At 52.4% G+C, this 12,888-nt stretch overlaps 6 protein-coding genes across 6 annotated transcripts; 1 reads left to right on the top strand and 5 right to left on the bottom strand.

The window, feature by feature from the left end:
- Positions 1 to 20: 20 nt before the first annotated feature.
- AKAW2_50485S (uncharacterized protein) lies at positions 21 to 728 on the bottom strand (the record flags this gene model as incomplete). The annotated part of the gene is made up of 1 exon (XM_041690308.1): positions 21 to 728. One exon carries the CDS (start codon positions 726 to 728, stop codon positions 21 to 23), a length of 708 nt encoding a protein of 235 aa, XP_041543906.1.
- A 666-nt stretch (positions 729 to 1,394) lies between these two features.
- AKAW2_50484S (uncharacterized protein) lies at positions 1,395 to 1,934 on the bottom strand (the record flags this gene model as incomplete). Its single annotated transcript, XM_041690307.1, has 1 exon — positions 1,395 to 1,934. One exon carries the CDS (start codon positions 1,932 to 1,934, stop codon positions 1,395 to 1,397), a length of 540 nt encoding a protein of 179 aa, XP_041543905.1.
- Positions 1,935 to 3,107: 1,173 nt separating this feature from the next.
- On the bottom strand, positions 3,108 to 3,661 carry AKAW2_50483S (uncharacterized protein; the record flags this gene model as incomplete). Its single annotated transcript, XM_041690306.1, has 2 exons — positions 3,108 to 3,565; positions 3,613 to 3,661. The coding sequence occupies 2 exons, from the start codon at positions 3,659 to 3,661 to the stop codon at positions 3,108 to 3,110; spliced, it is 507 nt and encodes a 168-aa protein (XP_041543904.1).
- Positions 3,662 to 4,529: 868 nt separating this feature from the next.
- AKAW2_50482A (uncharacterized protein) lies at positions 4,530 to 5,574 on the top strand (the record flags this gene model as incomplete). The annotated part of the gene is made up of 4 exons (XM_041690305.1): positions 4,530 to 4,688; positions 4,751 to 5,037; positions 5,093 to 5,306; positions 5,359 to 5,574. The coding sequence occupies 4 exons, from the start codon at positions 4,530 to 4,532 to the stop codon at positions 5,572 to 5,574; spliced, it is 876 nt and encodes a 291-aa protein (XP_041543903.1).
- Positions 5,575 to 7,103: 1,529 nt separating this feature from the next.
- AKAW2_50481S (uncharacterized protein) lies at positions 7,104 to 7,790 on the bottom strand (the record flags this gene model as incomplete). Its single annotated transcript, XM_041690304.1, has 3 exons — positions 7,104 to 7,245; positions 7,313 to 7,330; positions 7,405 to 7,790. 3 exons carry the CDS (start codon positions 7,788 to 7,790, stop codon positions 7,104 to 7,106), a joined length of 546 nt encoding a protein of 181 aa, XP_041543902.1.
- A 2,196-nt stretch (positions 7,791 to 9,986) lies between these two features.
- AKAW2_50480S (NADPH oxidase family protein) lies at positions 9,987 to 11,872 on the bottom strand (the record flags this gene model as incomplete). Its single annotated transcript, XM_041690303.1, has 6 exons — positions 9,987 to 10,002; positions 10,055 to 10,220; positions 10,339 to 10,495; positions 10,548 to 10,612; positions 10,669 to 11,368; positions 11,447 to 11,872. 6 exons carry the CDS (start codon positions 11,870 to 11,872, stop codon positions 9,987 to 9,989), a joined length of 1,530 nt encoding a protein of 509 aa, XP_041543901.1.
- Positions 11,873 to 12,888: the final 1,016 nt, after the last annotated feature.

The following is a 12,888-nucleotide window of genomic DNA, read 5'->3' as shown; positions in this document are numbered from 1 at the left end:
CGAAACCTGCATGCAGGACTCTAGCTTTCCGCCAGCAAAGCAACCTCAGCTGCGATGCCGCAACTTCGAATAAACTTAGGCCACGTGTTGGTGAGGACGAGATCCTTGATGCTCTCCTCGGCTCGGTCAAAGACCGTCGTATTGAATTTCTGGGGAATCTCGCCCCAGTATTGCACCTGGCCATTGTCGGCGAATCGCGAACCGGACTCGGCCTTGATGGAGGCGATCGGAGACGCCGAGGGCGTGGGACCATAGCCTGGCGAATCGAACGGAACGGCGGGATTGGCCGGGCGCCCGTCTCCAAAGAGAAGCCCAGCAGGGCCCTCAAAGACGTTTTCCAGCTCCTTCCGTTCCTGCGAAGAGATGTTGATTGGAAACTGCGCGCGATCACTGATGAACGTCTTGTAAATACACAGCGCGCGGTGAAAATGTTCCCGGATCACGTCGGTAAGGTCTCCATAGTCTGAGATCCTGCTATCCCAGACCGCATGGGGCAGCGAGCTCTTCCATTCTGCCACTCGGGTCAGAAAAGCTATATTCTCTCCGGAAAAGTCGCGATGGGCGGAAAAATCCTGCAGCGGGGCGGGATTGCGCGCCAAGACGCATTCAAGCGCACGCTTAGTGAATATGCTGTCCCGAGAGCTGGAGCTGGAGCCAAGAGATCTACTCCATGATTCCCGGCCAGACCCTGTGAACTCGACAAGAATGGAGGCGGACCTGCGGGCCATGGTGCTACCGGCAAAGGGATTGGTATTTGGCTCCCACCGTGCGATCGAATCGATGGCGCATTACCTCTCGGCACGGCAGGAGAACAGCAAAAACCTCCATCACCCAGATAGAGAGACAAATCCTACAGGTGTCAGCCACATTTTCGTGCTTCTTTCCATCCTTATTTCTATGTTCCTGTTGGTCACGGCTCGGGGCACCTACCACTGAGGCGGTAGCCAGTACTGATTGACTCGCTCCATGGCGGGAACATAGAGGGCGATGAGCCACATCGGCGTCGCCGGGAGACTACAGGACGGGTTAGTCGTACGACAGACCTCATCAGACCGATTGACTCACTTGGCGATGACGCAGCCCATTGTCTGGACTCGCCAGCCGTGGGTGTCGTGGATGTGACGGGATTTCCAGAGAACGACGGGGCCCCCAATCCACGACCAGAAGAACTGTCCGAACACGCCAGGCCACCTGCATATCTGTTAGCACGTACTTCTCGTCGTATATGCGCCGGGCGTATGTCGGAGGCCTTCTTACCACTCCCAGCCCCGGCCCATTTCCGACTTTTGCTGCATCTCGGTTCCATGGACCTCGGTGCCTGGAATCCCCCAAGTGCTGTGCCATTTGCGAGAGATGAGCCACATCAAGACCGTGAGGAACACCTAATGATTCAATTAGACACCGATACGATAATCAATAGGGGTAGGCGGTGGCCGTTTTACCTGAACGAGCGACGCCACCGTAACAAGCACAAGGATCTTGGTAGTGTATGCAAGGCGACGAAACCGGTCTACGGCACCGAGCTTGCCCCTCGAGGTGGAGGATAAATCAATCCCGCCACAACTACGAATGACATAGTCCTCCTGAAGCTTTGCCACGTGGTAGAAGCGACTGTTCGACGCGTGGAACAGGGCAATGCCACACGGTAGATAGGTGCCCATGATCCAGTACTCGGCATCTCCGGGCATGATGGTGCCAATCATGGTTCCGAACTGCACGGAAGCCCAATATACATGAAGCACAACAACGGCGGATAGCGACAGCCCGAGGCCCCGCAGCAGGAGGGGAGGCGTGTTGCGATGGGCGATGAGATAGGCCACGCCAGACGCAACAATAACTGTCCAGGTGCCCGCCCAGCAGGCCCACCATATACTGACCGCAGTATAGGCTGGCTGGGGCGTGGATGCGGCAGTGACCCCAAGTTCGGATCCCATGGTTCTGTTGTCGTAGGGAGAAACTAATGCAGAAGATTTCAATGCAATGGTAGACGGACCTAAAGAGGGAATTTAATTTTGGCGAACACTGTCGCTCGCCGTCGTCAGTCGTGTTCCCGTAGAGGAGAGAGTTGTTATCCAACATTGTCACTGGGCTAGTCTACCTTTTGAGCTGCTCGAGATTTCAAGGTCGTATCCCTTACGGACAAGACGGCTCTCCAACCTACAGCCGGGCCGCCGTCCGACTCACATGTAACCTCCATCTCTCCTATAGTGCCTTGAACTCCCATGCTACAGTAGCAGCGGCTCTGGGGACGGCAGTTTTATGCTTTGGACAATGGTTCTTGGCCACCCGCCATCGCAGTGAGTTCGCATGGTAGGTTCCGCCCGGTCTTGCAACCGACCGGTCCTGACGATTGTGTCCAACCGCCAGATGCTGCTGATCGTCCGCCATCGTTTCTCCATGGTGAGTTATCCAGCAATGAAAGGCCATATCCACTTTATTGAGTATCCTATCCCTCTGGTAGTCAAGTAGGATTGCCACCGGTATAGGCCCACCAGGGCACCGACGGATTTACATGCGGCTGGCCAGGGAGATCATCGGAGGATATACATATATTTAGGACAAATTTTCCGCTTGTTGTTCTCTTTCCTCCCTCTTGCAGAGTTTGATGCGCTTCCCCAAGTTGCAACGCACAGAGGCTGATCAGCGAAGAGGCAATCGTACAGCGGCAATAAGAAAGCTTTCTGATTAGTTGGAAGCGAAGCATAACGGGGAGACTACTGGATATTCGAAAGAATTTCCCAGCCTCAATTAAATTCCCTTGTAATTTCAGATCCATTGCCTACTTGTCTTGTTTCCAAAGAATATGGAACCCAGTATTTTTACCTATTGCAATCCCTCATCTTCTGCATCTCTTCTCTCGGCTAATGTGAAAGATCTTTATTATGGTTGACAGATTTCAAAATGAATACGCAATGAAGAGTATAACCGACTCCTGAACTAGAGCAATACAATTTCGTACTTGCTACCATAGTATCCTAATGATCTCCGTTATTCATTTTCCCTCATTCATCGTCTCTTATTCGCCTTCACGCTCGTAAGCATCGCTTTCCGCAAGGCAATGTCACTGTCGGCCAACACAGCGGCCTGAACAGTAATAGCTAATATACCTAAGTCCTCCAGGGCTGCTGAAAGCTATAGAGAGAGCAGACCTGGCAGGTTTGAAACATGTCTGCCGAAGCACCTGGTGTTTCAGCTCCACCACAACCCCGACATAAGCGATGGAACGAAGCAAGGACCACTTCTGGTGCCTTTATTCCACACCGGTCACATTCAGGTGTCTCTAGGTTTCCCGTCGGCTCCCTTGGAGGTCTATCCCGCTCAGTGTCGATTACCCGTCTAGCTCGGGCCAGTGCGTTGGACTGAAGCTGACAAAGCCGTCGGAATTTGCAGAGTTCTTGAAGTGTCTGCGGCAGAACCCACATCGACCCTGCATGATTCTGTGACCACAATCCTCCTTCGAACCTCTGAACTTCAAGCCGCGCCTTGTAGAGGGCTTGGTAGAATCGCGCTCTGGTCACACCTGGGTAATTTCTTGGTTTCCTGGACGGTGCCCTCGAGGCTGCAGCTGATCATGTCAGTTACCCCGAATCATTGTCGGGTGAAGGGACAAACCTTTTATCTTAGCCGGAGGTCCCCCCCCCGTTAGTGTGTTCTTCTGCATCAGTGATACAGGATGTGAGGTGGAGTGGTAGAGTCAAATATACTTTGAAAAGCCTGGGGAAGAAAGTGTGGAAATGGTCGAGGTACAGCTTAGCAATCGTGGGAGTACATACTTCCACCCAATATATATTCAGCTGAAGCCTGTGAAACGGTAGCACCACCAAGGTCTAGATATTTGGACTGTAACCGCCCTGGCAATCTTGCGGCTTAGGGACCGTTGATGTGAACCGTGCGGATGTCGGGGAGTACTTCTTCGACTAACCTCGTTAGTTATTTGGTCCTTGACCGGAGGATGTCACTTACTAAATGTTTTTGGGCAGTAAGATAAGGAAATCGGTTGTGTACAAGTGGCATTTCCTTGAATGGGGCCATCTCCGTAGTCGCTGTGCCCTTCCTTTCTTTATCTCATATGACGCTAAAGTAAATAGACGGAAAGTCTAATCCTCCGTCGGCCTTGTTTATTGCAGCCAGACGTATAGTAGGTAAGAATGGATTTCCCGGAATCCTACAGTCTTGGCTTATTCCATGAATGGACAAGGCCGGATGGTACTCTACAGGTTACGGTATTCAACTATTCACCCGGAGTGGCAAAGAAGCCCACACTTGAGGCGCGGCTGGACCTCCGAAGGCTACCATTACTCCTGAGAACAGTGTCAAAACAGCAAGAGGCTCTGGCAGGCCCCCCGTCCATCTTTGACCGGTCACAATCACAGTCGATCGGCTTCCTCCTACTCTCCCTCGCTCACGGTAGTTGACCATGCCGAGCGGCGAACATTACTCGATCTCACCCAATAATGTAAAGATACCTCACCACTCATGGAGGGTCTTTGCCATTCCACCGTCGAAACAGTCGAATCGAGAACGATGATATGATGCCAAATGCTGGCCAGCATCCTACAGACCCGGATATCCTTGTCGTGGAGGCGTGGGGACAAGGATTCCTGGTGGGCTCCCTTATTGTCATGATTGCCATCACCGCGGCCAACATGAAGAAAGGGGTGCTCCTGCACAAACTCATCGTGGCAGAGGTAAGTTGTGCTGCCTCGTTGCGGCGATTGGGGCACTATCCCCTGCTGATGCGGACGCTTAGCTCGCCCTGGCCCTCGGGCACGGAACGTTCATCTTTCTCCATGCGCCTGCCCAGAGCTGGTATCTTTCGGTTACGGCCGTCGGTCTCACAATTTCGCATTCCCTCCACAACGTGATTGCATGGATGAAGATTCACGGCTTCTTCACCCCTTGGGGCACACGACTGTATCTGATCACCCTGCTGGCGGCCCAGCCGTACTGGGTCGTCGAGATTTATGCCAATTTTGCCTTTTTCAATCGGGGCCAGGCCTTATATACCACCACTCGGCCACTTGAGCCGCTGTTCCGGTGCGGTGTCCGAGTGCGATCCTCCCCATGCTCCGCATTGCTGATGCGAATCTAGGGACCCTTGGTGGATCTTCACCACCTGCTTTCTCCTGTACGTCATCCAGCGGGGCTATGGGTGTTCGCTGGTGCAGCTGATCCGCATCAGCCCACGGTTCGGCGTCATGCTCCTGTTCATGGTGATTTCTGTCGTGTTTGCGGTGGTGGACATGTGTGCGACCCAGGTCGAGAATCGCCTAGGCTACCCCCCGGGCATGGAGCCGTTCTGGAAGGTGAGCGGCCGCCACTGACGAGGAGAAGACCAGCATGCTGACCCTGCTGTAGCTGGCGTTTGTTTTCAAGTGCCTGAGCGACACCATCATCTTGGATGACTTCCGGAGCGCCCTGGATCGACTGCGCTATCACTATCACCCGGACGGTATGCCGCCGCAGGAGGCAACGCACGCTCGCGGTCGGACCACAAACCGGCTTGTGAACTGTGTACCCGAGGCGTCTATCAAACGCCCCGAGCCCGTATGTCGTCCACCGGACATGGTGTAAAGCCTGGAGTATCGTGTGCCGGCACCAACGGGCACGGCGTAATCTGGATTTACATGCTGGATCCGCTGGGTACATAGCCGCTACGCATGGGAAGGAGGGTTCTTTTTTTCTCTCATGATAGATATGTTAGGCCCTCCAGCAGGCAGTTGGGGGGCTTTCCTTTTGTAACAATGTATATAATGTGACCATGTGCAACTAGTTTGGAAAAATACGGGAAAGCATAATGTGTGGCTGTGTGCAAACGCGTGATCACGTTACTTGGCGTCATGGCCAATTGGCCATACGTTTGTCTGGCTGCTTGCCCCCGCCAGGTTAAATAACGTAATCAACGGTCGGGCGGGACACACGGTCAGGCGGGACATCTGGTAATACTATATAAAAGATACTTTTCTAAACACAATATATCTCAACTACCAAAGTCTAGAAGGATTAGATTTGTTCTATATAGATTCTAAATAATATAAAAAATATCTATATATCCTTCAAAAATCAGTATAATTACAGTTATTAACTAATCATATTACGATACCTGTATTATATTTGTATTATATAAAAATCTGATCTAACTATATATATAAGTATTTTAGAAAATTTTAAAAAATCATAGGACATTTATTGTTATATATATAGTCTATATACAAAGTTAGAACTTCTTAGAAGTAGTGTTGGTTGATATATAATAGAACCAAAAAGTCATCTTTTATATGGGATAACAGGGTGTCCCGCCTGACCGTGTGTCCCGCCCGACCGTTGATTACGTTAACTAGCGCTAAACCGATCGCTTGCTGAGTCAGCTAGTCCGAGGGCAGGAGTCCACATCGTTAACCACTGCGAGGCTTGGTGGTATCGGGGAAGATGAAGAGAACACTCGCAATGCACTCTTTGGCGCAAACTAATAAAAAGTAATTTTTTTGACTTGGAAACATAAAACGCCTACGACGTTGTCGCCATGGTGACCTGGCCATCGAACGTGGACGTCGCGAGGCAGCGACGAACGTGATCTGCCTCCGACGTCACACCAGGCTGTGCCGATCACCTTCGACATATTAACTGATCTCACAGTGGAGCTTCGATGGGCTCAAACGCTGGGGATAGTACCAGCAGGCGTGAGGGGCGCGACACACGTCCGTGACACATCCTCACGTCTTTGTCTGGCGGACATGATGGAGACCCACTTCACCGAACCGCTGGAGTCTAAATGATCACCTGTGCGGCTGATTCGTTCAACCACCAACGCCACCGACGATCAAATGCAACTACGGGGTGGAAGTTTGTTTACTCCGTACACAACGTATTCCTTTATCTTGGGATCGACAGACCAGGTTGCCCTCGCTCTACTACAGCCACCACAAACATTCACTCTTAATTGAAAATAGCTATATACTCTAGAATCGAGCAGATCTTAATTCCGGCCGGACAAGCCCGGTGAAAAACAGTGGTTCTAGGCGATGTAACTCAGACCTTGTGCCATTGGTCCCCTCCCAGCCTGGCATGAGAAACGTTCCGTTCCCTTCTCCGCCCGGCGATGTTCATTCCGACTCCATCTCCTTGTACCGAGCTGAGCGACGGGATTTGGTGTGAGAGGTCGGGACACTCTCATAGGTGCTACTCACTCTCCTGTGCAGGCGGTGATTTTCCTGGTTTTGATCCGCCACTTGTTCCTCCAGCTTTCTATAGCTCTCCGTCAGCTCGAGGTCCCGTAGAATGTTGCTTGGTAGTGTAATGAAGATAACCTTACCGGACTCTGGTTTCGAGACTTGAAAGTACAGATCAGCACCGTTCGAGGGTGAATGGCAGCCGGGATTGGGACATCAATAGGACGGGACATACTCGCAGATCAATGACATGAGAATCTTTCTATTCGCCACGTCAGGTGGACTCTCAGGAGGCCCAATTGTGACCCCGCTGTCGACCTCCTGTGCGCCATCTCTCTCACTTTCGTCGTTTTCCTCGGTTAGCATACGCTCGTCCAAGACGGCCTGGGAGTTCGGTCTCCAGTCGTCGGGCGGATCCGATTCCGTCGGGCGTGAGGCATCTGGCCTGATACCTGGATGCGGCTTGTTTCCTGCCGATGACAGTACTTTTCGGAGCTCGTTCAGTCGTGGCAGGTGGGCTTTCATTGTTCGCTGAGGATATGAGTGACGCCGGGAGGAATGGGATTTCTGTGAGATATGTGCATATCGCGAAGGCGAGAGGCCCCAGCGTAGGACGCACATGGCACTTTATAAAGGTTGGCTGTCTCGTTGACTTAAAATCAAGATGACACCACGCACCAACCCTGCCCGAACCGGTTCACCCAATGCAAGCCCGAAGTTGAAGGTAACATTGAGGCCACGGTCCTAGGCATGGGCAGACCAAAGGCCGAGTGTAACCTCGCCAATCCTTGTGGCACTCAACGGTGACCAACTAGGGACTAGTCAAACTATGTGCAGTCGGGTTATCTTGCCTTCCTGCAAACCAGAACAATTGAGGCTGGATTCCCTGACTTGAGTTGTCGCATGGTGAGAATTCGGGTGACGTCCATGGCAACGACACAGATAAATATCATAAAGCAGGAAAACAATAAACCCATACAACATCACAAGCTATTAAATGCGGCCCTCCGACCTCTGAACGCATGCTAAAGAAGAACCCAGTATGATCGTCATACGAACCCCGCAAGGGGTGTTTTCAACAAGACGCTCTGAGTCCAGGAGTTGTCTAGCATCTATTGGGTTTGTCCGGGAAAACGCTACCATCCTGCATAGAGTATTAGGATCTCACTCATCTCTTGTCCACATGAACACCCGAAGCCAATCATCCGCATGGTCGATGGTCCGCATGTATGGACGTATGATTTCCCAGATCTGCTTACGACAATGTCCGAGGTTGTCGAGGGCGCACTTCACGCACAAAAGGAAGAACGGAGAGTTGGTGGCTGGTTTCAACGTGTGTTTATGGACGACCGTAAGGTGCATTACCAACCAATCAATGAGGGCCGACAGCTTGACAGAGACGTGTCGAAAAACATCCTCGGGATGCGTAAGCGGAGATAGGATGCTGGGCCCATTCTAGGTCCAGAACTCGGGAACCCCATAAGAAGAACACAAGTAACAGTCAACGGCTACGGCCTCATATTCGCAGGGCAATGTCTCGTCGCTGCGCTGCAAGTTGTTCGTCTCCATATCAGGCACATCTTTATCTCTTCTTCGGGGTGTGGTCTGCGGACAAGATGATGAATCTTTTCACGGACGGTGTCTCTCCTAAATCTTCTTCCCGTAAGAGCCTCTCAATGAGCAGCTGAAGCCTTGCGATTTTCACAGTGTTAAAAAAACACACGCTCTTGTAGAAAATATGGTACTTGTGTGGAAGGTTTGTGCGTGAGGCGGCCACGGACTCGGTACTGGAGTATTGCCTGTAGCGCGCGTGTACGCCTTATCTCGTTTGGAACTGTCACACTAGTCCGCTTTAAAGGGGCTTCAGATTTCTCCCCGTCTATCGTAACCCTGGGTCAAACTGCGGGCCAAGAATGGTGGAATGTTGATCAAATCATGCCGATGCCCTGTGAGGCCAACTGGGCAACATGAAGGGTATAAAAGCTAAGCTGGGAAATTGTCGTAAGCAGAGGAACCATCGTTATCTCCAACTGCCCCTCACGGGGAAGTTCGAGGTCAGCCACCTGCCGATAGGACAACTCGATACTAGTCGATAGCACCGCATGCCTTCAAGAGACAAACTTCTGATCCTGCTCGACAATCTAAGGCATAATCACCAAGCGACGGATCTCGAAATTGGGGAGGGCTGCTCCGACGGCGGTGTCGTCGGTCTTCAGACCGCACCCTCAACTAACGGATGGTACTGGTGGTGGCGGCAATATGGATTGAATGCATGGAGTCTTCGAGGCAACCCAACACAGGGAAAGCAATTGTATATGCTCTCCAGGCTCCAGCTGATCTAGCATGTAGCATTCAACGACAGCGATCGGACACGGCTCCGGTTGGGTACCCTTGCGCGGTCGCCATCGCATGCTCCAAAGCTGCTCAATGACAGCCGAGGACTGCACGTGCAATGTCATACGCAACAACCTGCCAGAACAGAGCAGTGTCAAACGATCACGATATGAGCACTGTAGCGGTCGTAGCTCTTCGACCGGTCATGGTAAGCATTGGCAGGACTCCACAGGGTATCCTTGGGGGATCTCTTCGCGGCGGCACAATAGATGTGCCAGCATAAAAGGCTTACCGAGGAAAGGGGGAGGGGGGGGGGGGGGGGGGAAGCCCCGCAATCGAATGGACCGTTCACCAACCAATGAAGGAGGTAATTTATCCGTGACGGTCTGTGTTGAGCGTGTAGAAATCGGACTGTAGAGAGAAGACGAGAAGCAGCGATGAATGTCACTGCCGCATGGGATCGGCTGCGCGTAAAGAGAATCGTTATGTCCTAGGCATGCTGAAACTCACGTTATTCTCGATAACCTTCAATTATGCGAGAGGCAACCAACTGCTGAGAATCACTTGAGGCCGGGACAGTGGCGGTGTTCTTGTTGCGACAAGGAGCCTCCCAGACATGATCTGGCTCGAGGTCGAGGTCAAAGAGTTTGATATCCGGCCCCGTCCGAGGCTGGACGACATCCTGGACCGGTTGGCGAATTGACTGACCGGCGCACACTAGGGTGGACCAAGATTAGTCATCAGTCGCACGTCCAACACGGTCTGTCAGAAGCGCTCTCATCACACAGCCGTTGTAGGTTGACGGATGAATCGATCGGGTGGGAAGTAAACCTACCACCGACAGCTAGCTTCCCACGGCGCTTGCTCAGGTGACCTTGGGCGATTTCTCTCGCCATCAGTGGCCCTTGACACAGTTTAATCCGTTCTCCGAACCCATCACCGGGGTTAGCGGATGTCCTCTTTGTAAGGTAATACAGACGAAATTCAAGAATCTATTGGAGTCAGGGCAGCGTTATTGATGGCTGCAGAGGGTTTATCACCTACCTTGAATTCACCGCGGTCGAGGTCCAAGAGGTCCTGCATCCAATCGCCCAGCCAGCATTGGTGGTCTAGGATTCATTAGGATCTCTGCGGATTCGGACAGTGCATGGAGAGACGGCCATACCAAAGTCTTGCATCTGCCAGACGATTTTCAACTTGCGTACCATTGCCCTCCGCTGCTCGCTCGCCTGGACGAGCATGCGGATATAGGGAAGCACTCGCAAAATGCCAGTGTCCTCTACGATGAACACGATCGTCCCAAACGGAGAAAAGTCGATCGATGGGCCGTATGGCCCCAGCAACAGTGCGGGCTGTCGACGCTGGTGTAGCCATTCGCGGAGATAGAGTCGTGTACTGAGGCTGGAGGCTCGAGGTCGGGTCAGAACGTACAGGATGCGCGGTCCGGGCGCATCATCCCAGTAAGCGACATAGAGGGGCTGGAGTTGGAAGCACGAGCAAAATCCTGCGTGAGGCAACCAGAGGTATACGTACTGCCCCGGCCGGATGTGCCAATGGGACGAGACTGTAATGTCCATGCGAAGCAGCTCATGAAAAGGACGTATGGTTACGGCGGGGCGTCCAGCACTCCAGCGTTGTTGAACGAAAACTGCATGGGAGACGGCGACGGCACTCAGCACAATCCATAGGGCCCCAGCACCAACCACTTGCCAGCGGGATTCTGACCCTTGGTCCCACGTATGATACGCCAGGGCCACCATTGCCGTGATCGCCAGAGAGTAGTGGATTTTCATGGCCACCTGACAGTGCTGTCGGACGACCGTATGCAAGGTCACGGGGATCATGAGAAGAACGGCGGCAGCTGCCTAGCTCTGGTTAGTGGTATGCTCTCGGATCACAACGATCATCATCATCATCATCGAGGGGCAGCGTGGTGGACTGACCAGTAAAGGCACCCAGTCATGCCTTAGCGAGGCGATCGGGTTCTCCGCTCTGGCGATGGCAATGGCTCCATGAAGCAGGGAATGGGCGGCCATCACCCGCCCAACCCAGCGATGCGACCACCCAACAGCAGAGCGGCTGATTCCGAGCAGATGGGCCGGGAGACCAAAGGTCAGGCCCGTACTGAGCAGCAATAGGTTCAGCACGGCGAGCTTCGCCGCACGTTGCTGAACGTCGGCCCAGCCATGGGCGGACACGAGTAGGAGGACAATGTTGGCGCCCAGGAGCACCCCAACCAAGATCACTTCGAGAGTGGTGGCGATGTCTATAGCCTGGAGAAGCCACGGCAACTCGCGGCCGAGACGCCGTCCAATGGAGGCCGCGATGTGGCTTTGGACAGTCCAGCGACCAAGCTGGTACGCCAACATCGTGAGAAGCCAGACGCCCAGCAAGGCAGCAATCCATATTCCGTACCAATCAACGTATTGGATTTGGGTGGCCCTTCTATACAGGTCTGAGAGGGTTGGAGACATTGCTTCTGGGGGAGCGAAAGCCGGATCTGGCAGATGGGAGATGTCGACTTATAAGCATTTCACGGCGTCGACTTTGGGCTACCGGTGCAGCTAGATGTTACATACTTTCATTATTGATGGCTGGCCTCCGCGCCCCTCCTATTGTAGTTGGAGATGGTGAAACGGTCAAGTAAACGACAGACACCCGCTTATTTGCCCGTGAAACCATGCGGTTAAATCCGAAAAACGCTGGGTCCTATCCGCGCTTCCAATCCTGCCCAGGCATCAGAAATTTGGGGTGTGCCGAAGACAATCTGTAGGAAAACTAAATGGGTATTTAGCGAGCTTCTGCTTCTGTCCGACAGGCTTAGTTTTTTTATGGCCTTTTTACCATGGTGGCTTATGGGAGATCATCTTTTCATCTTGCCCTAGCTCCACATGATGACAAAGGTTGAATTTTCTGAAACTGGAATTGTGTCCGACCGCTACGGATGCCGCTATACGGTGTAGAAGCACCGCTCGAACCGAATCAGCTGTGTGTAAGCAAGGGATAGACCTTTCCACAGAAATTTTCAGATACTCTACTGCGTAGCAAACAAGTACGAACTGTTGAATCAGCTAAAGTAACATTGGCTGAAGGCTCCTTCAAGTCCGTTCGGTTATGTGTCCAGGTATAGACATTTAGTGAAGGGTACAAAGCCACGAGTCTAACCGGCTGAGCCCGCAGGATGCTCGTGTCGAGTGAATTCTTCCGCGAGATCCAGATTAGTGACGCAGGATTAAGAGATCTGCTAGCCACGTGCCCTACACCTTCTCAGTTTCTCAACTTCCTAGCAGCCATAAGCTTTCGAATAAGGACCGATGCTTACACATGGGATTTCATTTCCATCGAGCAAGATGATGAGCAGAACAATTCTCAAAGTGACTGATTA

Source organism: Aspergillus luchuensis, chromosome 5 (genome assembly GCF_016861625.1).
Source record: "Aspergillus luchuensis IFO 4308 DNA, chromosome 5, nearly complete sequence".
NCBI lineage: Eukaryota > Fungi > Ascomycota > Eurotiomycetes > Eurotiales > Aspergillaceae > Aspergillus > Aspergillus luchuensis.
This window is presented reverse-complemented; position numbering and strand designations above follow the sequence as displayed.